The sequence below is a fragment of the Mustela nigripes genome, chromosome 1 (assembly GCF_022355385.1).
Source record: "Mustela nigripes isolate SB6536 chromosome 1, MUSNIG.SB6536, whole genome shotgun sequence".
NCBI classification, from domain to species: domain Eukaryota; kingdom Metazoa; phylum Chordata; class Mammalia; order Carnivora; family Mustelidae; genus Mustela; species Mustela nigripes.
Window position 1 is genome coordinate 241044307 of NC_081557.1, and position 25871 is coordinate 241070177.

Below are 25871 nucleotides of genomic sequence, written 5' to 3' on the forward strand. Positions count from 1 at the left end.
GCACGTACTTAGTAAATCTTGTTGAAATGAGCAAACACAACTCACGCCTTGTAGTAGCTCACACAGCAGTAAAGAAGAAAGACGTGAAGATCTTTATAATCCAGTACGCGAAGGCATAAAAACGTGAGTACACCATGTGGTGGAACACAAGGACAAGGACTAACCCTACTTGGAGTGGCCAACAAAGACATTGGAGAAGATGAAACTTGAACTTGGCCTTGAATAAATGAAAGATCTCCAGTTGGCAAACGGGGGAAGCATCACAAGAAAAGTGAAAAACATCTCCACAGAGTTGTTAAAGATAACGGCATGTTCAGAAAACAGTGAGTTCAATGCAATCTTTAAAAAGAAAAACCTCACTGATAGTTATAATGCCTTACAGCTACTGCCCTCTGTCTCGCCTCCTCTCCTCAACCGTGTTGCTTAAAAATGTTGCTTCCACGATTTCTCCATTTCCTCACCTCCCACATGCTCAACCCACTGCAATCTGGTTGCCTTTACCACGATCAGCAAATACCTCCGTGTTCTTAATCTAATGATACATTTGAATCCTTTTCTTGGCTTTTCCATACCATGATATCCTTGCTCTGTCCCTACATTTTCAGTGCTCTCTTGCATTGGTATTGGGCGCCTGGGTGGCTCAGTGGGTTAAAGTCTCTGCCTTCGGCTCAGGCCATGGTCCCGGGGTCCTGGGATCGAGCCCCGCATCGGGCTCTCTGCTCTGTGGGGAGCCTGCTTCCTCCTCTCTCTGCCTGCCTCCCTGCCTGCTTGTGATCGATCTCTCTCTCTGTCAAATGAATAAATAAAATCTTAAAAAAAAATCATATTCTCCTGGTGTGGTAGGAAACCATTGGGAAAATCCTCACCATGGCATATGATACTTTCTGTGTCTGCCAACAATCTACATGTAATGGTAACCCCTAAGAAAATTTATGGGAGTAGCATCAATAGACAACATCTATTATTCTTGACTAGGGAAAACAAATTCTGTGGGACACCCCCCAGAACAAAGATTCTACCCTTGAAACTTGGAGAAAGAACATGTGACCTCTGCAATTTTAATTTTTAAAAAATCACTCATGTTCAGAAATTATAACTATTTATTATTTAGTTTATAAAAAGGAATGGGGGAATGTTAAAGAGTGCTCTCCTCTGTAGGAAGTCAAGAGAACTATCACCTGAACCCCACCCTCTTGCAGGAAGGCAGGATGGAGTCAATCTAGTCAAACTGCCTTTATTCGCCCTCTTTTCTGAAACCATTACCCCACCCCCTAGGTTAGATTTTACTCTGGGCAAAATCCAAGAGTCCTCCCCATTACCATATAAATAATACCACCATCAGTATACAGAATCCTACTTTTTTTTTTTTTTCCCAAGATTTTATTTATTTATTTGACAGAGAGAGGTCACAAGGAGGCAGAGAGGCAGGCAGAAGGGTAAAGGGAAGCAGGCTCCCCGCTGAGCAGAGAGCCTGATGTAATGCAGGGCTCCATCCCAGGACCCTGAGATCATGACCTCAGCTGAAGGCAGAGGCTTAACCCACTGAGCCACCCAGGTGCCCTTACAGAATCCTACCCTGACAGAAAAATGTAAGTGATACAAACATCTGACTATGGTTCATCATTGCATCTGATAAGGAATAAAAGGCAGTGATTTCTAACTTGTGTTGTTAAGGATCGAAACATGGTCTGTTTCAGAAAAGGAAATCCTCCTTTATGTTGACAGACACCTCCAGTCGCTTCATGGTCTCCTCTAAAATCTGTTTTATTCTCTTGTATTCTAGACTTGCTGTGAAAGTACAATGACCATTTCACCCGAAATCTCTTTCTTGCACAATGTTATACATGCCCATGGTTTCAACTACCATCACATGGCCCCCATGCTTCCCTCCCAAGCTCTGCCTATAGGTCGGCACCTAGACATCACTGATTAAATCTCTCACAAAGACCCAAACTCAGTGTATCCAAAACATAAGTGCTGGCATACCCCACGACTAGCATACCCCACGACTAGCAATTAGACTGGCATACCCCATGACTAGCAATTACGGTTCCACAGGAACCCAGGAAGGAATGCAGGAAACAATCCAATCCAAGTGTCTATGAGTCACATTTTAAGGGACAATATTAAAAACTCTAAGAGGATACTGGAAAATACTGACTAGCTGAATGCATGCTCTCAAAGTCTAATTTCTATCCTTCCAAAATATTAGTAACTTTCCAGTCATCAACTTCAACAGGCCAATTTTGAAGTGGGTTAAATGACTACTTGTGGTAAGCAGTATTTGCCATGTTTATAACAGGTTTCCTTATCTAGCTACATTTACAAATGACGACTTCTGATAAGGGTTAACACCTAAGTCCAGTGTCAATTTTTGACCAAATGTCAAGATCTAATAACTAAGTCTCCCTATGATGTTAACTGCCAAAATACAGAATACCTCAAGAGCTTCTGGTGAGTCTAAGAGATAATGCACTCTGTTTTCAAAGGGACAGAAAATGATTAATCAAGGGGATTTAAGTGATCAATAAACCAAAGTCATAACTTAATCTGACAGCCTGCTTCTTAATAGCATAATGGGAAACTCAGGTTCAGAAATCTGGAGGTGATTTCAAAATTTGCACTGTTTAACCCTAACAGTACTGCAAGAGATTACCATTTAGACTGGGGTTTTTAGTTTAGGTTTTAGCGCAGTTTTAGGTTTTAGTTTAGGTTTTAGCTATACCACTTATGCCTAAAGACCATGCACACACAGTGAAAATGTTTACTAATACGGGAAAAGATCTAATATAGAAACTAAGGAGAAAAGAAAAAGCAAAAATAACAGAGGAATGAGTTATAAATTGCTCAAATGCACTTGCCTATTGAAAACTTGGTCAACTGTCAGCTACTAGTACATTCCCAACTTTAATTACCTTCTTACTCATGAATTTTTTAGATGTTGAAATAAAAGATTTTTAAACTTAATTGCAGACACTGTAATTAGAATCTTTAATTATAATTTAGATCTGCAACTTTCTTTGGACAATTACACTAGTTAATGATTCTGAGATAACAGAATGTCTAAGCGTGTGTGTTCCCTTGGTTCTTAATTCTTTTTGCTATGCTGCTTTTTCCTCTCAGGCTAATGTCACAACAAATCTACATCACTGACCTGAACAGGATGTAGAGGTTTGGGTCTTTGCACACTGCATAGAAATTAGTGTATTAGCTAAGCTATTAAAAGTGAAATTAAATATATTCTTTAATTTTTTTCTCATAACCAAGCTGCTTCTATAAGGCATGAGTTAGATATCTTCATGTCCATGGGGGCGCCTGGGTGGCTCAGTGGGTTGAGCCGCTGCCTTCGGCTCAGGTCATGATCTCAGGGTCCTGGGATCGAGTCCCGCATCGGGCTCTCTGCTCAGTAGGGAGCCTGCTTCCTTCTCTCTCTCTCTGCCTGCCTCTCAGTGTACTTGTAATTTCTCTCTGTCAAATAAATAAATAAAATCTTTAAAAAAAAAAAAGATATCTTCATGTCCACTTGCACATATGGTTAATAATAATGTGTTTTCCTTCCACATATAATATATTTCATTTTCTTTAGAGTGTCACAGATAAGTTTCACTTCTGGGCCATCTATACTAACATAAATTCAAATTTTTCTCATTTATTTATCTTGCTTTCCAGCAAAAGTAATATCAAGATAGAAAGTCATTATATTTGGTGATGATGAAGACCAAATCATTTCTTGTTATAAAATGTATATATGTTTTTAAGTTGAGTTCTGTCTTGCCTAATAGGTTCACAATATGAGTGTGTGTTTGTGTGCGCACACGCACATGTGTATGTTACATGTATATAGAGGTTAGTCAACTTTAATTTCCCCCAGTTTCATCTTTCTTCTTAGATTTGGACAAATAACAAACAATACCTGTTGAGTGATGAAACTATCTCTTGTATCTCACTCAAAATCCTTCCCATATCACACAGTATTATGGATACCAATTACTAGTGTATTGTCTCTGAGCTCCAAATGCAGACTCCTTTCCCCTTTTTTGGAAGACAGCTCCGTGTGTGTGTGTGTGTGTGTGTGTGTGTGTGTTTTCTTTGCTTGTTTGTGATGCTTCACCCCAAATGTAGATGCTGCCTTCTGCATATAGTAGTTCTGCATTACTTAGAGCTTTCTTTTACCCTGTTTTATTATTAAAGCACCTTGTTCTAGTTAATAATTCATTTTATTAGATCTTCCCTGTTCAAACTACATTTATAGATCCTTTCTTCTGATTGGACTCTGATTACAAAGCACGTGCCCCCTTGATGGTTTTGCAATTCGTAAAACTCCCTCCAAGCCAGCTACCTAAGTAAACAAGGTGAATAAAGATGTAAGTAATGTAGAAAATCTGACGTGACCCAAAGAATTCTATAGGACCGTGTTAGGCTAGGTAATGCAAGGGAAATGAATCATTAGGAAAAAGGTCTGGCGCCTTCGAGTGTTTCAAGAGCCCACCAAGATGTTAAGTATGTACTTCATCTAGGGAATATCCCTACATACAAAGTGCACCTGCATATTACTCTTTCTCTCCCTCTCTCTTACACACACACACTCACACACACACTACAAAATAGAAAAGGAAAACTAAAAAATCAAAGTAGTTTTTTATTTAAATGTTTCCAACGACAACTCTACTTGAATACAATTTAACCCAGATCATTTGGATTGTGAGTGCATTTTAATGTTTAAAACAATGTGTAGCAAGGTCCTCCCAGATAGGAAGCAAATTTGGAGCTTGCTAAAATTTTTTAAAGTTCTCGAGCTTGATTCACTGAAGAGGGCAAAACTTTTAATTCAATTCAGACCAAAGAGTTTTAAGTTTGTTCTGTTGCTAATGGCCGTATAACAACAGCTACCAGCTTTTTACTTTTATTTTTCTGTGCATCAGCTTATTAATAAGTATCCTGTTTTTAAGAATGACAGCAGCAAACAACCACAGACCCATAACCGTTAGAAGCATGATTGCCTGATAATGACTGTTTCACTCACACATGGTCCTGTCCTAGCTCTGGGGCAGACTGTCCTTAACCTCTGAGTCTTCAACTTCACATGTCAGCAGTCCCTGTGCTGCCTTTCAACTTGACATCAGTGGATTCCTTATGTTGACTGCTAGGCTTTCGTTCCTGCTGCAGAATTATAATGCCTTTCCCATTTCTTTCTTAGTTGATTTTTTTCCCAGAATTTACAATTTGCAAAAACAGATACATTTCCCAACAAATGTCTGCAAGGAATTTCTACATGGAAGTACTTACTAAATGATCACAGTTTCTTTTCTTTTTTTCTTTTTTTTTTCTACACTTCAGCTTTACTAAGGTATAATTGACAAATAAAATTATAAGCTATTTAAAGTGTACACAGTAGTGATATACATATACATATACATTGTGAAAGCACTCCCCCATCTAGCTAATTAACGCATTCACTAACTTATATTTATCTGTGTGGTGTGTGAAAACATTTAAGCTCTACCCTCTTAGAAAATTTCAACTATACAATACTGTGATATTAACTATAGTCACCATGTTTTACATTAGATCCTCAGACTTTATTCATCTTATAGCTGAAAATTTGTACTCTTTTACCAACCTCTCCCTACCACCCCACCCCACCCCACTTATCTACTCTCTGTTTCTGGGTTTGACTTAGAAAATTCATATTTCTGATGTAGGTGATATCACGCAGTATTTGTCTTCCTCTGTTTGGCTTATTTCATATAGCATAATACCCTCAAGGTCCATTGTGTTGTCACAAATGCAGATTTTAGGTTTTTCCCATGACCAAAGATATTCATATATATAATATATGAATTATATATGTATATATCTGTATAATATATATAGTGTTTCCATATCTTGACTCTTATGAATAATGTTCCAATGAACATTGGAGTGCAGAAATCTCTTTGAAATCCTGTATTCATCTCCTTTGAATATATACCCAGGAATGGAATTAATGAATCATATAATAGTTCCCTTTTGGGGGCACCTGGGTGGCTCTGTCAGTTAAATGTCTGCTTTTGGTTCAGGTCATGATCTCAGGGTCCTAGGACTGAGTCCCTCATAGGCTCCCTGTTCCGTGGGGAGCCTGCTTCTCCCTCTCCCTCTTTCATTCCCCCTGCTTGTGTTCTCTTGCTCTCTCTGTCAAATAAATAAATAAATAAATAAAATCTTAAAAAAAAAATGAGTTTTTAAATTCTGAGAAACCTTAACATTTTCCATAGAGGCTGCACCAATTTATATTTTCACCAACAGTGCACAAGTGTTCCTTTCTCTCCACATCATAAACAACACTAATCTCTTGTCTTTTTAATGACAACCATACTTGACAGGTATGAGGTGCTAGTTCATGGTGTTAAAGATTGACATTTTCCTGAGGATTAGTAGTACTTGGTGCCTGAGATGTGTCTGCTGGCTATATGCATATCTTCTTTGTAAAAATGTCTGTTTGGGGATGCCTGGGTGGCTCAGTGGGTTAAGCTTCTGCTTTCAGCTCAGGTCAGGGTCTCGGGGTCCTGGGTTCAAGCCCTGAATCGGCTCTCTGCTCAGCGGGGAGCCTGCTCCCCCACCCCCACCCCGCTTGCCTCTCTGCCTACTTGTGATCTCTGTCTGTCAAATACATAAATAAAATCTTAAAAGAAAATGTTTGGTTTGTCTTCCTTTTTTAAATTTGATTGTTAGGGGGATTTTTTTTTTTTTTTTTTTTTTTTTTGCTACTGAGTGGTGTCAGTTCTTTATTTATTTTGGTTATTAACACCTTATCAGACATATGATTGGCAAATATTTTCCCACATTAGGTAGGTTGCCTTTCCATTTTGTTGATGGTTTCTTTTGCTGTGAAAAAGATTTTCAGTTAGATATAGACCCACTTCTTTATTTTTACTTTTGATCTCAGATCCAAAAAAACCATTACTAAGACTGATGTCAAATGGCTTCTCTCCCATGTTTTCTTCTAGCGGTTTTATGGTTTCAGTAGTTCTGTTCAAGTCTTTAATCCATTTTGAGTTGAAGCTACCTGCTTTCTAAATGTGTTAGTAATCGACCATAAGATCAGAACAAAGAGGATTAGACTAATCCATTGTCACCATTGGAAAAAAGTCACCTTCCACATTTTGCCAAAAATATATGAGTTTGTCCAAAATCTCCAGAAAACAAACATTTCATATGTCTAAGAGAAGTATATGGTTTTCTATTTTTGAGTTTTTAGGTAGAATAAATCCCTTTGTAAAAAAAAAAAAAATTAAAAATAAAACCCAAAACATTAAAGGTAACTGAGAAACTTCACAACACAATATAGATTCACAACACTCAATGTTGTGAATGAATAATATTCACAACACAAGATAGACAACACTGGAAATTATGATATTTTGGGTCCTATATTATTTGCCTTTCTGTTTTGGCTGGTAATAATACACCAAAGGTAACCATAAAAGAAACATGTATATACGATCTTGCTAGTTTTTCAGTGTCAGATGAAATTCTAATTCTCATTGACTCCACATAAAGGTTAGGTGCTCTTTCTCGCTGTGTCTTTCTAATATTTGGGAGATTCTACGGAGACAAACAGAGCAAATACATTGTCTTTTCAGTTAATAGTGTTTGGAATACATATTCTTACTAAATATGTCTCCGTCACCTTTTAAGTTCCTGTACACTTAACACTGACCTATGGAAAGAAGCAGATGAATATTTCAGATCACAAAAGAAGATACCACAAAAGAGGAGGAAGGATTATGTTGAAAGGATTTTTTTCTGTTGTTGTGGAATTGTGGTTAAGGCTAAGAGTTAGGAGGGGGGGAAACCCTTAAATCTTCATATTAGAATCTGAAAGAACTTCAAAGACCTGCTAGTTTAGTATCAACCAAGTCACCAAAGTTGGGGGTCATTACCCCTGTGCCACCTTACAGTTTGAGCCATCCAAGTCAATGTAAGAAAAGGACCATGAAGCTGGAGAAGAGTCTCTGGCAGAAGACAAAGCAAATGTTTTCAATGATAGAAATGGCATATCTGCTTCCTAAAGGAAAGGTAAAGAGGTCCCATATATTGGCTATGTTTACTGATGCCTGCATTCAAGGAAAACTTAGTTTTTGTGTGTTTATCCCAGTGAAAAGCCACCAAACTCGGCGTCCTTCCCCTTGGGCTGTCAGAGAAGGGGGGTAGTTGGGGAAAAGTGACATGATAGAGGATGACCAGGCAAAGAAAGTATAAGGGCATTTCCTCGAACTTTCACTTTCTGGGCCATAAGGAAGGTGGGTAGAGTCTTTCAACAAAAATTTCTATTCCTGAGAGCTATCGTTAGCAATAGAAAAGGAAAACCAAATACTAAAATTTTGATGCTTAATTGATAATTATCTATGATGTTTCTAGCCTGCCAGTTTCTAACCCAAGAGGCCAACTTCCCCCTCTTTACCCAACTCATTTTAGAGAAAAGTAAATACCAATTCCATGGAATCCAAGAATGTCAAGATTCTGTTTTCTTTAGATTGAGTTATATATGCCTACTAGGTAAGCATGTAGGTGTTGTATGTGTTTAGGGAATGTGAAAAGGACCCCACCTCCAATAAAAGTTTTGCATTTATAGCACTGACCATGAGCACACTGTGCAAGGAGTGGTTGTCTATGAAACTATACAGATTTTACTTATCAAAGTCTAAGCAGGTCCTTCAATCATAGAAAATGGTTCTCAGTGATATAATTATTTGCATTTCACTAACTGTTTACCACACTGTAGCTACATAGGCAAACTCTGAAAGAATATAAAATGGGAAGGGTTAATATAAACACTCAAGGAAGAATAGTGTACCACTGACAGAAACAAGTATCCTTAAGTCTCCAAGTATGTGGATCGATTAGGCATGAGACAGACACATCGTTCTATAACACTAAAAATATTTTCTTATTCTAACCTACCCCCATATAATGGGAACATAATATGAAGTAAAAATACTATTTAATGAAAAACTCACCATATCTGTATCTGAGACAGGGCCAAAACTGGTCACGTAGATGTTAGTGAAGACTTCAGTAATACTGTCTGATACGAGAAAAAGAGATTAAATATAGATAATATATAATGAAAGCCACTGAAAGAGAGGGGTCAAGTACATGGAATGACTAGAAAGCTCTGTGATACTTAAGAATATTGGTTTTTACTTTCTTTTCAACTTTCACAAACAACAAAAATTTCTATAATGCCCAATTATTTCATAGATTCTCACAATCCTAAATGCTAAATTCCCGGAAGCATTATGGCATTTTTACTTGGAAACTATACCTGATTTAGAGCATTTTGTCTTAAACATATTTCTGAGAATTAATAGTTTCTCAGAGTCTGTGTTAACTGAACTAGTTTACAATAAATTTACTACCAGTACTAAAAATAAAGTGCAGTTAGTATGGTTGCTATTTGATATAGTGCTAAATCTGGTTTTTAAACTAAATATTTCAGATGGTACTTCATGATGGTAGAGGTTTAGTTTGTAGATTGTAAATTAGTACATCTTCTCAATAAAGCACAGAAATGAATTGTTATTTGTTAGAAATAAATATAATTCAGATTAACATAAAAAGCTTCATTATTCAGTGACATAAAAATAAAAGCAATTAACAGACATTAATCATAATGGATTATTTCCATACAAACTTGTTTTAAAGGTATTTACAAATGCATGAAATGTAAAGATTTACTTGAATTAGATTCAAATGTTATGTAACTTATTAACTGTAACACAATTAACTGGATTGCTCTTTTTTAAAAAGATTTTATTTATTTATTTGCTTATCTCTCTATCAAATAAATAAGTAAAATTAAAAAACAAATTACCCAGTTAACAGAGAGAGACAGCGAGAGAGGGAGCACAAGCAGATGAAGCGGGAGAGGGAGAAGTAGGCTCCCCACTGAGCAGGGAGTTCCCTGTGGGACTCAATCCCAGGACTCTGGGATCATGACCTGAACCAAAGGCAGATGCTTAATGACTGAGCCACCTAGGCACCCCTGAACTGCTCTTTTAACCCCATGATTTAGATCTTTTAAGTAAGCCAAATAGTGATGGAGGAAAGGCTCAAAAGGACTTGAAAAGAATAATTCTTCCAACATACTTATAGAAAAAAAATACATCATTAATTTCTATCATCATGAACTGAGTGTCTCATTTATTATCAAATTTGTAATTCTACAGAAGAAATATCACAAAATATTTTTTCATATTGTACTGGACACTAATTCAGAACCATAAAAGAGAGAGTAAACTAAGTCTGGTATATTGTATCCAATACGACCAAAATAAAAAGCAAAAAGGATTTTGAAATAACAGAGCAGACTTTGAATGCTTAGGCTTCAAAGTCTTGAAATATAGTAATCTGCATGACAATCCTATGAGATAGGTTCTTTCTCTGTTATTATCTCAATATCTACATGTACACTTATCTATATACAGAAAGGTAAGGAAGTGTGCTTAATGACCCACACTTGGTAGAGTGAATACAGCCAGGTTTTAGAACCCAAGCAATCTGGCTCCTAAGCCCTAAGGGAAAACCAAAGCTAAAAGTGTTTTCTCATTAACTAAGTATTTCTATTCACTGTATTCATCCTAATACTCTGCACCAAAAAAATACAGTGCTCCAAATAAATATATTTATTCAGCTTTATTATTTTCTATTCTATTTTATTTTTAAAACTATTTTCATGAAATTCTATCATAAAACTCATCTGGGAAATAAATATATTTATAAATTTTACCCTCAGCTGCCAGCTGCCCCCCAAGACCTGCCCAGAAAATCAGTTTCGTGGGCATTGTAGCTTGTGCAGTCTCATACAGCTCTGTGCTTGGAAAAGCCCCAAGCTTGCTTTAGTGTCCTGTTTTTCTCTTTTAAAATTCTTAATTATCTTTTGAATAAAGGGCCCTGCATTTGCATCTTGGACTAGGTCCCACAAATCATGTAGCTGGTCCTAGACGTGAATTATATACGCTATTAGAAAGAAATTATGAAAATGGGACTCAGGTTTGTTTGCTTTTTCCTCTTATTCATACCAAATCAATACTGTCACCCTTACTCAATAAAGAATTGAATAAAACTTTAGTTATTATAGATATTGATTTAAAATGTTCCAGTGAAGAAAAATGGAAATGCTGAGGTAGTCTTCACCTAAAATAGAGGCAAATGAAATTACTCTCCTTAGTCTGAAGTAGCAGAACTCGAGAAGAGAGATGACAAAATGTGGGAATATATTCATGCTGAGGATATGAAGAATATCCATTATATGCTGAATGGCAGGTAAAGGGTATGGAAGGTTGTTATCAGTACCTTGTGGCTGCAAGGAAATGGCAGCTCAGAATCCAAAGAGAAAAAATAAGATTACCCTCAAAGCTCTAAGCACTAAGAGCGACACCTAAAGACACAGAACACAGATATGCAAAATTACCTTAAATAAAGGATTTCATGGTTTATCAACTTCATAAGCACAGTGAAAGAATGGAGGCGTTGCAAGGAATATTCTCCAGCTATGCAAGTTCAAGAAAAGGAAAATCAGCAAGACAAACACTGACCATGAATACCCAATAGCTAAGAGACTTGAGAAAGTGATTCTTGGTTATAGCAACAGAGGAGTCAACAATCAACATGACTTAGTAAAATATTTTAGGGTGAGGACTACGGATATTTGGTACATCTAACACAGTTTCCTAAGGTTCTATTTTCAAAATGCTACGTCTGATTATGATTTGGCTTTCTGTAAGAGAAGAGAAGGGAAAAGAAAGAAAGGGAAGGGCAGGAGAGAAGAAAGAAGATTTTAAGCATTTCTGAGATTTGGGGATTTTGTGACACTAATCTGTCGAAGGCCGTAGTATCTTCTGGTTAATTGTTGTTTCCCCATATGGATTTAGAACAGGGTTAAATTGTGTTGCTAATTAATACCTGTTATAATATTGGGAGCCATGGGACAGGTGTCTGTCACAGACTAAAGAAATGTACTAATAATCTGGCGGCAGCCTCACTCACGGAGGAGTGAGTACTCTCCACTTTAAGTACTGTGAGTGACCTTCTCAAATCCTGATCCCATGGAGTGGACTCACCTTACAATGTCCTGACTGGGGACCTCCACCTTGGCTACTGCCACTTTCTCTTCTCTTCTGGGTTGATTGTCTACCTGCCTTTAAGTTGCTCTTTAAATGTCCTCTCCTCGGAGCAGAGGTTCGCTATGGCCCTGTATAATGTAAGTCTGCTTTGGTTATTTTCTCCCTGACACTTCCTTTTCATAGGACTTTTTAGAATTTACCATTATTTTCATGCCTTATTTATTTATTTATTTACTTATTTACTTATTTTACTCACTTTCTGGTTTTGTTTATGTTTGGTCTGTATCCCCAACCAGGATTCAGATTCAAGAAAAAGACAAGGACTATGTCATTTCTGTCCACTGTCCAATCACCAGTGCTTATTAGCACATGTCTGCCCCATATTAGGTTTCCTATATTTAACAAAAAATTTCTAACTATAGTTCATGTAGAATGTAAACCTTTTCCCAAGATATTTCACCTACACTGCAAATACCATGAATCGCAGAATGAGTACTGTCATTAGTGAAGACAGAGCCCAAATTATCCATTGACACAGGGAGGTTGAAAGCCTGGGGAACTGGATCCCAGTGAATAAAATTTATTTTTTTAATTAAAAATAATTTATTGCCAAGAAATGCTAATCATCATCTGAGCTTTCAGCGAGTTATAATTTTTTTGCTGGAAGGTTCTGGTCTCAGTGTTAACAGCTACTAACTGATCAAGGTGCTGTTTGCTGAAGGTTGGGGTAGGTTATCTGAAGCAAAAGAAAAGAATATATTAATGGAAAACACTATTTCAGTGGAAACCAAAATTCAATTTTTGAACAAACAATAAGCGGCTTTTAACATAAATGTATACCATGAGTTACCTCAAAATAATTGTTGGTAAGCTAAATTCTTGGCTTTAGACATGCCAACAGCAAAATATGCAGAAGAGAATCTTCTATATAGGTTTTTTCAAGGCAAAAACACCAGAAGGTTAATAATAAGTAGTTGAGGAGAAATAAGGGCTGCATGTAGTAAAGGTGGGTTTCTAGGATGCCTAAGAGCCCTTGCCTTCTGCCATCTGCCTTCAGCTCAGGTCATGCTCCCAGGGTCCTGGGACCTAGTCCCCCGCATCAGGTTCCTTGCTCAGAGGAGAGCCGGCTTTTCCCTCTTCCTGCCACTCCCCTGCTTGCATTCTCTCTCTCCCTCTCTTTGAGAAATAAATAACAATGAAAATAAAAGCATCAGAAAAACAACAACAACAACAACAACAGGTGTGATCTTTAGGAAAAATCATCAAATTCAGGATTTGAAAGGCAGTTATCACTGGGGAGAGAGGAAGGGAATAACCTTCTCAGGGTTACAGAGGGGGTTTCTAATGGTTTCTAATGTATTCTATTATTTTCCTTTTTTTAAAATTGATCTTAATTTTGGCAAATTCTAAGATTTGATGAAACTGGTCATCAGATAAATCATACTATTCTCTGTACTCTTTGGAATGTTTGAAATACTTCATAGAAAAAAAATAATAAATGGCCCTGAAGGATATCTAAAATGAGCATGTAAATAATTTCAAGAAAGGCTTAGGAGTGCCTGGTTGGCTCAGAGGGTTAAGCCTCTGCCTTCAGCTCAGGTCATGGTCTTAGGGTCCTGGGATCAAGCCCCACACTGGGCTCTCTGCTCGGCGGGGAGCCTGCTTCCCCCTCTCTCTCTGCCTGCCTCTCTGCCTACTTGTGATCTCTCTCTCTGTGTGTCAAATAAGTAAATAAAATATTTTTTTAAAAAAGAAGGCTTAAATTAATTGGGGAAAAAAACACTGTTCTTCATTAGGTAATGCTGCATACAACAAAATTAAATTGTTATTTAAATTTTAGTTAACATGCAGAGCTATATTAGTTTCAGGAGTAGAATTCAGTGATTCATCACTTACATATAACACCCAGTGCTCAATCACAAGTGTCCTCTTTAATACTCACCATACATCTAGCCCATCCCCCACTCACCTCCCTCCATCAACCCTCAGTTTGTTCTTTATCATTAGTAGTCTCCTGTGGATTTGTTCCCCTTTCTCCCTTTCCCCCCTTCCCATATGTTCCTCTATTTTGTTTCTTAAATTTCACAATAAGTGGAATCATTTAGGTCTTTCTTTGATTGACATATCTTTTAGTATAATATATTCCAGTTATATCCACATCACTGCAAATGGCAAGAGCTCATTCTTTTTGATGGCTAAGTAATATTCCATTGTGTATATATACCAAACTCACTTTCAAAAATCCTTTGCAAATAGTCCAGTCTGGTTCATGAATACAGTTAATATGTGTAGGCAGGTTGGGGTAATATGGGGTAGGAAGTTTGTAAAGAAAGAGAGGATGTATCAAAAGAGATCCAGTGTACCAGAATGTTGAGAATATTATATCTCTTTCTGTGGCCCCAGGGCAATCACTGAAGGACTTCAGGAGAATCTTACCCGCAATGATACTATACTAGAACTGTTATGTTACATTTTAACAGAGGGAAAACTGAATCAGAGGAGAGTGATGACAATGTACCCAGTTTGGAAGATGTTGCAATGGTTAAAGCAGAAGAAAAAAAAGAAAGTGATAATGAGAAAAGAAAAGTGTAGAAATCAAGAGAATAAAGTCTGGGTTGTTTTTTTAAGTAGTATGTTAAAAGATACTGAAATTAGCCCTTTTGCTTAACTGGTACAAATGATGTGTAAAGCCTAGAAATGAGCAGTTGTGTAGAATTGCCAGGGCATTAAACTGAACATAAAACATGAAAGATGACTAGAAATCATACACCTTGACGAGGTCCATCTTACCACCTTTTTTTTTTTTTTAAGATTTTATTTATTTTTGGAGAGAGAGAGAGAGCATGTACGAACGGAGAGATGGGAGAGGAACAAAAGGGGAGAGAAAAAGGGCATCTCAAGCAAACTCCACACAGAGAGCCGAGGCTGACTCCAGGCTTATCTCCCAACTCTGGGATCACTATCTGAGCCAAAACCAAGAGTTGGAAGCTTAACCAACTTAACCAACTGAGCTAACGAGGTGCCCCCTAAATTTTCTTCAAATCTTATTTTATTTTCTTTAGCTTTTTTTTTTTAAATTATGTTCAGTTAGTCACTGTATAGTACATAATTAGTCCCTGATGCAGTATTCAACGTTTCATTAGTTATCCTATTTTAAACTGCAACTGTTTCACATTTCTCCCTGGCTCTATATGTTCATTAACTTATTATGTTTACTGTTTAATGCCTATTTCTACTAATAGGGTAGACACAAGCCACATGTGGCTAATTAAATATAATTTCAATTAGCTAAAATAAAATATTTCTTTCCTTAGTTATACTAGCCATATTTTATCCCCATCCAACTACTGCTACCACATTGGATAGCCAGGATGAACATTTCTATCATCACAGAGACTTCTGTTAGATAGTACTGTCTATATCTTCCCACTAGAAGTAAGTTCCATGAAGACAGGGACTTTTGTTTGCTCAGAAAAGTAAAGCCACAGCACAGAACTGATATTGATACATAATTGATAGATTTTTTTTTGCCAAATTAATGAACAAATGAATTATCATTCTTAGTTCAGTCATTGAAGGTAGATACAGCCTCTGCTATCACAATGCTATAGCATTAGAAGAGAGATACTATGCAAAATCAAATAAATACACAATTACTAATTATTATGTAATATGTAATATGTATATGCTATGCTATGTAATATGCTATCAGAATATGTAAGAAAAGGCTCCCTCTCCTAGAAACTCTTTATTCACTTAGTCTCTGGAACACCACAATCTCTTGATCTTATTCTAGCCTTACTGGTTGCTTGACTCCTATACCAGCTTCCTGTTAATATTGGAATGTCCCAACATTCAGTTTTTGGTCCTCTTTATTCATACTTCTTGATTGATTTACTTCAAGGACTCCTGAAATTCTTTTTTGAGTCAGAGCATTCTTCTGAAGTCTAGGCTCCTATACCTAACTGGCCAATTGACATTTCCAAATGACTGATAGATTCTTAAACTCATCATATCACAAACAAAACTGATTTTTCTCTCCTAAATCAATCACACTAATGAATCCCTATTGTATCAAATTGTTGTTCCAGTGCTCTGGGCCACAAACCTTAGTTTCATCCATAACTTCACTGTTTTCAACAGTAAGTCTGGTTGGCTCTCTAAGATACCTATAATCCAACAACTTCTCACCTCTTCTCCATTACTACTGTTGCTTTATGTTTTGTTTTGTTTTAAAGATTTTATTTATTTATTTGACAGAGAGAGCAATGAGAGAGGGAACACAAGCAAGGGGAGCAGGAGATGGAGAAACAAGCTTCCCAGCAAGCAGGGAGCCGAATGCGGAGCCCGATCTCAGGACACTAGGATCATGACCTGAGCTGAAGGCAGGGGCTTAACGACTGAGCCACCGAGGTGTCCATCCATTAATACTGTTAAAGCTACCATCATTTCTCTGTAGTAGCACGGCTTCTACCTATTCACACATACAGTCTCCTTTTTATAATAGCTTTCCTGAGGTATAATTCACATAATATAAAACACACCTTTTTAAAGTATACAGTTCAGTGGTTTTTAGGATAGGGTTGTACAACGTCACTACTATCTAAACTTTGAATATTTTTATCATCAGAGAGAAACCCTGCATAGATTCCTTATCTTCCCTCCCTCCACGCTCTGACGACTAGCAATTCAGTTTCTGTTTCCATGGATTTGCTTATTCTGGACATTTCATATTAATGGATTCCCTTCTATTCCAAGTTTATAGAGAGTTTTTTTTTTTAAACAGGTGAATAAGGAGGTCTTGAATATTGCCAAATACGTTTTATGAACTATAAATATGATCATGAATTCTTTGCCCTTTTTCCTATTATTATGGTATATTACCCCGATTTATTTTCATGTATTAAAACAACTTTGCATTCCTGGGATAAGACTCACTTGGTTTTGGTGCCTAATTTTTTATATGTTGCTGTACTTAATTTGCTAGTATTATTTTGAGCACACATATGTCTGTGTTCACAAAGCACATTAGTCTACAGTTTTTTTTTTTTACAAGGTCTTTGTTTCATTTTAGTTTCAGAGTAATACTGGACTAATAGAATGAGCTGAGAATTCTCTTCTTCTTTTAAGGAGAATTTATGAAGCATTGGTGTGAATTTTCCTAGAAGTGTTCAGTAAGATTCATCAGTGAAGCCATATAAACTTGTGATTTGTTTTGATGGAAGTTTTATATTATTATTATTAATTCTATCTCTTTCCTTATATAAGTCTATTCAGAGTTTCTGTTTCTTTTTGTGTTAGTTTTGGTAATTTGAATCTTTCGAGAAAGTTGTCCATTTCTTCTAGGTTATTTAATTTGATGCCATACTAATGCAATACAAATGTATTTCCCTACAGTATTTTTGTAAGACCACAGCAGCATTATTTACAAGAGCCAAGATATGGAAGCAACCAAAGTGCCCATCAACAGATGAATGGATAAGAAAATGTGGTATATATAGAGAGAGAGTGTGAGAGAGAGAGAGAGAGTGTGTGTGTGTGTGTGTGTAATGGTGTATATAATATATATTTGGAAGGCAGCTATGCTCACCACTATACCACCAATGCATATAATAAATATTAGTGTATACACAAACACACACACACGTAATAGTATATTAGCCATAAAAAAGAAAGAGCTGGCCATTTGCAACTGCACGGATGGACTTAGAAGGTATTATATTAAGTGAAATAGATCAAAAAGAAAAAGATAAATACCATATGATTTCATTTATGTGGAATCTAAAAAGCAACATGAACAAACAAGACCTAACGGACTTTCAAAACAGAGAACAAACTGGTGGTTGCCGGAGGGAAGGTGGGTAGAGGGATGTGCAAAATAGAAAAAGGAGATTAAGAGGCACAAAAAAAAACCCAAAATCAAAACCAACCAACCAAACAAACAAACACTTTGTAAAAGAAAACGAGCCAGGAAGTGAGCCAGGAAGGAGAATCCAGAAAAATAGTGGAATCCAAAGTAGAGGAGAATATGGTGGCCCGAAGATGAGAGGTAAGAGCGTTACAAAGGCAGGGAGCCTGGGTGGCTTATTTGGGGAAACATCCAACTCTTGATTTCTATGCAGGTCATGGTCTCAGGGTCATGAACTCAAGAGTGGTGAAATCAAACCCCACGTGGGGCTCCAAGCTCAGCAGTCAGTGCGGAGTTTGCTTGAGACTCTCCGTCTCCCTCTGCCTCTCCTGCTCATGCTCACTCACTCTCTCTTAAATAGTTTTTTTTTTTTTTAAAGAGTGTTACTAAGTCAATTTAAACCCTTATGAAGAAGAGAGTGGTGGGCAGTCCCTGCTGCTGCGAAATCAAGTAATCGGAGCTCTGAATAGTTACTGCATTTGGAGACCTCGCATCAGTGGAGGAAAAAATGTGCACAGAGGCCAGCACAGAGTGAGAGAAGAGGAAAAGGCTAGAGGGATTGGAAACAACTCTTGAGGAGTCTGATTGCGAAGAGGAAGAGAACACTAACAACAGAGGAAGGTGAGGGAGAAGAGAAACTTCTTTGCTTGTTTAAGGTGGAAGATGTCTGAGCATATGGCAACACAGATGGAGGGACTGGAGTAGAGAGAAAAAAAATTGGTGGCAGAGGAACATTCCTGGGTAGGCAGTGCATGCATTAAGGGACTGACAATGCATACAGGGAAGGAAGGAGGAGGAGGAGGAGGAGGGAATATCCTTGATTATATCAGGAGTGAATAGAAAGAGTGTGGAAATAAATTGAAGCAGGTGTTTAGGTCTGGTGGCAGGAAAGTTAAGGACATAACTTGTCTTAACACAAGTTCTGTGCGAAATATCTATCCATCACTCTTAGTATACTAGATAATGATTTCAAGTAAAAAGTTTGATATTTAAATGACTATATTAACCACATTTAAAATAGTATATATCCACAGAAGACCAATGTCACATCTGCTGCCAGTTCTTTGTCTATATGCCCTTGGCAATCACAATTGTTCTACCTGGCATGATGTTCTGCAGCACTAGTCTTTGATTCTCTGCCTGGGGGCTTTCCCTGGCTGTGCAGGGCAGACTGGAAGTGCAGAGAAGCTCATACTCCTGAGAACAAGCAAAGACTGATGGGAGTTGGAGGAAATAGAACTCAGCTTTCTCTCCTTCTTAGTGGAGACAACTCTAAGGCATGTCCCACACCCATTTCCTAGAGGACGTCAGTGGGAGAGGAGACCAAACCCCAGTAGTCTTCACTCAATAACTAATATATGTACCCTGTTTTGGCTCCCCTCCCTCACTGGGTCACTTAGCCATCTCCTCTCCAGTGCCTCCTGATAGGACTTCTGAAGTCAATGCACATGGTACTGTCTGCTTCTGAGAGAAACCAGAGCTAAATGCAATCCTTATTCAGCTATTCTAAGAAGAAAAAAAATGATAAATGATAATAATTAAAGACTCAGGAAAGATACTAACTGTATTCACTGGAGTTAACCATCTAAGCAATAAGCTACATTGTCTTCACTCCTGTTATCTGGATATTAACAGTGATATTAATAAGGACATGAACTTACAATATTAAGAGCAAAATCAAATGGTGGAGGATATCCCTTCAAGAAGATCAGGATACTAATAAAATATTGCTTATCATGTATCATAAATAGAATGTCACACATATATCTTAGAACAAGTTAGTCATTGCCGTGTTTTGCTTTAACTCTCTCAGCAACAACAAAGACATTTTGTTTCCTGGGATGATTCCCATAACACCTACATGGCCATTTGTCATTATTCAATTTTGTCCAAGCCAAAAAATACTTATTAAGTGACTTCTGTGTATATGGCACTTAGTGTTCCCTATTAAAAGCTGGAAACTTTGAATTTGATAATGTAATTTGTTACCATTCTACCACAGAGAATTGTTGCACCTTGCCCAATACCTTCCTTCCAGTAGGCACTCAAGATATGTTTAATAAAAGGGAATGGCAAATAGTACAGGGTCAACAAAGTGCCTACAAAAGTAGGAAGAATTAAGAACAGTAATAAAATCAGTATGTACTGTTTCTGTACAATCATAGTTCATTAAAGTTCTACATTTTGGTCTTTGATTCTTTGTGATGAATCAAAATATGAAATATCAACATATATTAAATATACAAAAGGAGCGCCTGGGTGGTTCAGTGAGTTAAAGCCCGGCTCAGGTCATGATTCCGGGGTCCTGGTATCAAGTCCCACATCCGGCTCTCTGCTCAGCGGGGAGCCTGCTTCCTCCTCTCTCTCTGCCTGCCTCTCTGCCTACTTGTGATCTCTGTCAAATAAATAAATAAAAATATCTTTAAAAAATACACAAAAATTCCTCTCAGTGTAAGATTTCTAGTGTTCCTAAATTGTTGCTTCTTTATATATTGTTTGTTCTTGTAGTTTTGTCTTATTTCGATTTTTTCCTACTAACAAAAATGGACTTATTTAAAGAGCATAGCTCGTTTAGTAATCCTGAACAAGAAAAAAAAAAAAAAAGAATTCTGACAAGTGTCAAGATGACTATAAGCTTGTGAACAGGATACAAAATGTCCTTAAAGAATTAACTAAATACATCCCATCATGACAGTCATTGATTCTGAGTTGCAAATGAATCTGAATTAAAATCACCACAGGTTTTATTTATCCCCGAAATGGTTTTGGCCTATTCTGGCCCTTAGAACCATCACCAGGTAGAACATCGTGGTGTCTCTCTCTTTTTGAAATGTCTTTCTTTTTTTTTTTTTAATTAATTTTTTATTTTTTATAAACATATATTTTTATCCCCAGGGGTACAGGTCTGTGAAATGTCTTTCTTTAATATCCAATGACTCAGCTTACTCTGGTGAGGAAACTGTGAAGACACACCTCTCTCCCCAAGGCACTAGTAAAGGAAATCAAATAGGTAAGGGAAAGGGGAGACTGAAAAGACCCTGATTCCCATCAGTTTAGTGGGGCCATTCGGCCCAATTAACAAATAACTAACTAAGGGTTTCCTAAGTACAGTCCAGAGACATCCACAGGCTGACAGACAAGGGAGAGAATGTTTCCAAAGGGAAGTCATATGTGGTACCAGAAGCAATTTATGTTCCTCGAGGTAATGTTTCATTAAGCAGTAGCTACATGTTCAGTCTGGGATTCTGACAAGCGAAAGACAGAAGATGTGCTCCAACATATCACTTCTACTACTTCAAGTTAGATTCTCTTGTGGTGAGATTCCAGTAATCCCATCTTTTCAAATTGCGAAAAATGACATCTAGAGCACATGGGATATGCTAGAATACTAAGAGTCCATATTTCAGTCTGGGCACAGGCTATTATAAATCTAGTATTCCTGAGTTAGTAACTTGGAGCTTATTAGTTGTTCTCCAAGTACCGATAGATGCCAGATTAACAACTAACTTGTGAGAATTTAAAAATGAAAACTATGCTCATATAAATTTACATTTTGCACCCCAAATGCATATAAATAAGAAAGGATTCTCATATCCAACATAAAATAAAGATAAACTTCTATCTTTTTAAGATAATGAATTATTTTATGTCAACATGAATTGAGAATTCTTAATGCACTAAGAAATATAATTCATACATATTGCTATTATCAAGGGATTGAAAAATCTTACTGTATTCATTTTCTTTACTATACAAAGGTACGTAAGTCAAAACATGCCAATTGACCTTATTTTGTGATCTCTAACCATCCCCACAGAATACTGCTGTCGACAGTAAAATTATGTTCACCCTGAAAAATGACTTTTCTGTTCTTTGTTTACTGTTTTGTAGAAGGGAAGCATTTAAATGTAATACATTTTGGAAAATACAATTGGAAAATACAATCCAATTTCAAAAGCTCATATTGAACACGACTTTGAAATCTGCAAAATTCCGCCTCTCTATTTCTAGTCTTGGTAAAAGGTACCACATCAGTTGTCAAACTCTTAGACTCAGTCTGACTTTCTTACTCATATTTTACATTTTAATTGTTCACCAGGCTCTGTCAATTACATTTCCTACATATTTCTTGAATTTGACTTTCCTTCCCAGCCTCACTAGCAGTGGCCTTTGGAATGGCCTCTTTTAGTCCTCCTGCCTCCCATCTTGCCAACTCCTATCTATTTTCCATGATTCTGTTAAAGTACTCCCTCCTAAGTAGATATTGTGTGATGTTTCTTCTCTGATCATCTGATCAGACCTTTTTCAGTGACTCTCCTGTACCTACAGATCAAGTCTGAAGATTAGAGCATGGCACATAAGACCCTTCATGATCGGTCTTTGTCCACATTTCCATCCTGATTCGGTATGATTCTACAGTGGCTACCTCATCCATGTCATTTTCCATCATTTCTTTGTTCTTTTTCCACACCTCCACTTTCCTGTATATAAACTGTCTTCTCAATTAAATCTTGTTCTTAAAAAAATAAGCTCAGATAACACATCCTCTGTGAAGCTGTCCTTGCCATTTCTGGGGTATTTAATTAGTCTTTCTGTTGGTTCCAGAAGTTTTTACTCCTTTGAATGAAATAATCAAATCACCTTGTACTTTCAATGCATGGGAAGTTATTAGATGGTCCTGTGTTACCTCCACTCTGTTCACCACTCAAAAGCTCCCAGCATTTTGTTTTATATGAGTAGAATGGAGTATCACAGATAATCACATAATGATATAAAGCAACATTCTGAAAACAATCATTTATCATTCACTGTTTGCTATTACGTAGTTTATATTTTCTTTAGAAATATGAGTAGGAAATTCTTCTCAATCTTCTTGTTCAACTCTAAATGGACAGTAGGTTACGATCAAGGATAAGGCCATATGAATCCTGACACTATTAAACAGGAAATACATCAAGTTTCTCTTTATGCCTTAGATGATCTGAAATAAGTTGCATGTAGGAATATTATGATGGTGGTAAAATTGCTGAATTACATTAATCATATATGGAACAATTTTAAGGCAAAGTTTTAGTTTAGATGCTAAAAACATTAGATCATTTGCTTTTTTTTTTTTCCAAGAAGAATGCAGTTCTCACATTCAAAAATCCAACATTTTTCATCTACAACATTCCAAAGTTAAATGCATGGGGAGCCTTGCTGGCACTATTACAAACCATTGCTATCTTTCCCGGAATCTCCTGGATCAGCCTCAAAAGAAACTGTACTTCTAACATAGAGCTTATTGATATTCTAATTTGATGATAGTATCACTTTTCTTCTTAAAAATAAATTTGGCTTAAAGTAGTGTAGAAGGAAAAAAGAAATCTCCTAAAGTAATTAACTTTATCACCCATCACTGGATGCTGTTTCCTGATGGCATGTGCACTGGAAAATGTTATGATTACTCTACACTAAACCTGTAATTAAGAACTTTTAGAACGTACGTAGCAACCTTTAAGACCTGTCCTATCTGTTGAATTCCTATTGTGTGATAATAAAAGGAACTTACTACCTATTAAGCATTTACTGTAAGCCTGGTCTAGGATAATTTTATAAAATTACCCTAGTCCAGGATTTTATAAAATATATATATATATATATATATATATATATATATTTTATGATCATCCTATGAGCTATAAATAATTATATTCAATTTATCCTTCACCTAAATTCAATAGCTGAAACATTTTTCTCTGGCTTACATCTCATCCTCCTAACTACTCGAATAGTAAAACATCATTCAAAAATACAAGGATTTTTTTCATTTAGCTTAAGACTGTTTGGTATCTTCATTAGTGTCAGTATAATCGAACCATATACATTTATTACGCATCTGTCAGACACCAGCCTTAAGTTACATATTTAGAGAGATATAATAGTACAGAAATAATAAAGAAACCTGTCATCTAATTAGGTAGTCAGTGTTGGTTTTATGCAAAACATAACGTCATTGAAACGTCAGCATGAAAACTTTATATAGATATGTATGTGACACACACACATATACATTTTTCATCCTATCATATATATCATATATGTATCTTATCATGTGTATATACACATACATGTCCTCTATAAATGTGTGTATTATATATTGATATAAATATTTTAACATGTGTTATAAGTATATGCATGTGTGCACACATATAAATATACAAATTTTGATGTTGAACCGCCCCTTATTTAAATCAAAAGACATATCACTCTAGCTTAAATCTGGAACTTCTGAAGACAGCTACATGTAGAAAGACATGGAGAAATGGATAAGTGAATTTTCTTCCCTTTCTCCTTCCTTTCTTCTTGTTTTTCTTCCTTCAAAATGAAACATATTTGTGTGCCTGTTACTCTATGTAATTCACTTAGATAAAAGACAAGGAACATAGTATGTAGCCATCATGGTCTTGGAGGGAAAAGCAACAAATAAATAGAAGTGTGCATGAATGGTAAAAATCATCAAACCTGCTAGGTTTGGTATGAGGAGGTCAGAAGTGGGAGTTGGTAAGGAGAGAAGCAGCAGCACTGAACTCAGAGCTGGGGAGGCAGAGAAAGTTTTATAAGCCATCCTTTTATCCACAGAGCATCCTTCTTTTTACTTATTTTTCTTTTGATCTCAGGACTTTCCTCTTCCATCACTTGAGCTCATTTTATTGCAATCTCACAGTTGCAAGATAAGAAGAAAAGGCAGGATAGCTATTACCTTTTTCTAAATAATTATACTTGGGTAGGCCAATTTCAGGAAACCTTGATTTTTACCTTAGGAGAAAATCCTAAGAAAGTAGATTACAGCATAGGATTTAGACCTCAAAATGAGTGCAAAAACCGGAAGCAGAAGGAACATAACAGAGAAGATTCACTAGATGCAAGAGAGAAATGAAAGGACTTTAAGAAGTTAACTCTGAAATTAAAATGACGACAGAATTTTCTGGTGGTCTTTTAAAATTGTTTTAGATGCTGCCTCTAGATGTGGTCAGGAAATGCTCATTTTAATTTAATTCAAGTTCCCAAACTTAGCATTCTTTGCAATTCACAACATTATTTTACTTCGATCTGTTCCAGATCTGTCCCTGAATCCTAATTATACATCAAATGTCTACACATTCAATTACAATTACACATAAAAATGTCTACACATTTTTCAAACAAAAAATATTTTTATTTTAAACCATTTCTACTAAAAATTTTTAAGAAATACCAGAATATTTTTACAATCAAAATTTTTAAAGTCAGAATATTGAAAAGAGATCTATTTGATAACATTCAATACTTATGCAAGAAAAATCGACCTTTCAAAAAGAGCAACTAGAGACCATACTTGAAATCAGAATTGGATTTACTATTTGTTAGGGTAGAGCATACCTTTAACTTCTCAGATCTGATCAGATCTCTCACATAAATTTCTATGTAAGATTCGAGTCACTTCATTCCTCTTTCATTTGCACTTACATTTTATCCTTTTTCCTTTTATCCTCTGATACAATGTTATGAACAGTTGATTTTCCCCCAACCTACATTCAGTTTCCAGCACCACTTCCTACAAAAGTATTTGTTATATAAATTTATAAGTTGATACACTTGGGATTTTACCAGAAAACGATTCCCACTGTTCACCTTTACTTATTCTGGTCATTCCTGGTAGTCCTTTTTTAAAGCGATGTTTCAACTCTCCAGATGGTTTTTAAAGGCAGCTCTGGTTCAACCCCAGCTAATAGATCAAAGAGATCCACCCCATGTTTGCCTTCCCTGAGCTCAGAAGTAGGACTCTCAGCCCTTTGCTGGAAGGGCAGAGAATCACTGATAAACGAGCCTTTGCA

At 36.5% G+C, this 25871-nt stretch overlaps 1 protein-coding gene across 4 annotated transcripts in view; it reads right to left on the reverse strand.

The window, feature by feature from the left end:
• Positions 1-25871, reverse strand: part of GABRA2 (gamma-aminobutyric acid type A receptor subunit alpha2) — a 129447-nt gene that overhangs the window by 67750 nt on the left and 35826 nt on the right. For 3 of the 4 annotated variants that reach the window (XR_009400926.1, XM_059383399.1, XM_059383384.1), the window contains exon 4: positions 9000-9067. The exons of the other annotated variant lie outside the window; for it this stretch is intronic. Coding sequence is in view for 2 of the 3 variants with exons in the window: in XM_059383399.1 (XP_059239382.1) it covers positions 9000-9067 (68 nt within the window). In the remaining variant the exon portion in view is untranslated. The remainder of the gene's footprint in view (positions 1-8999; positions 9068-25871) is intronic. 4 annotated transcript variants of the gene reach the window in all.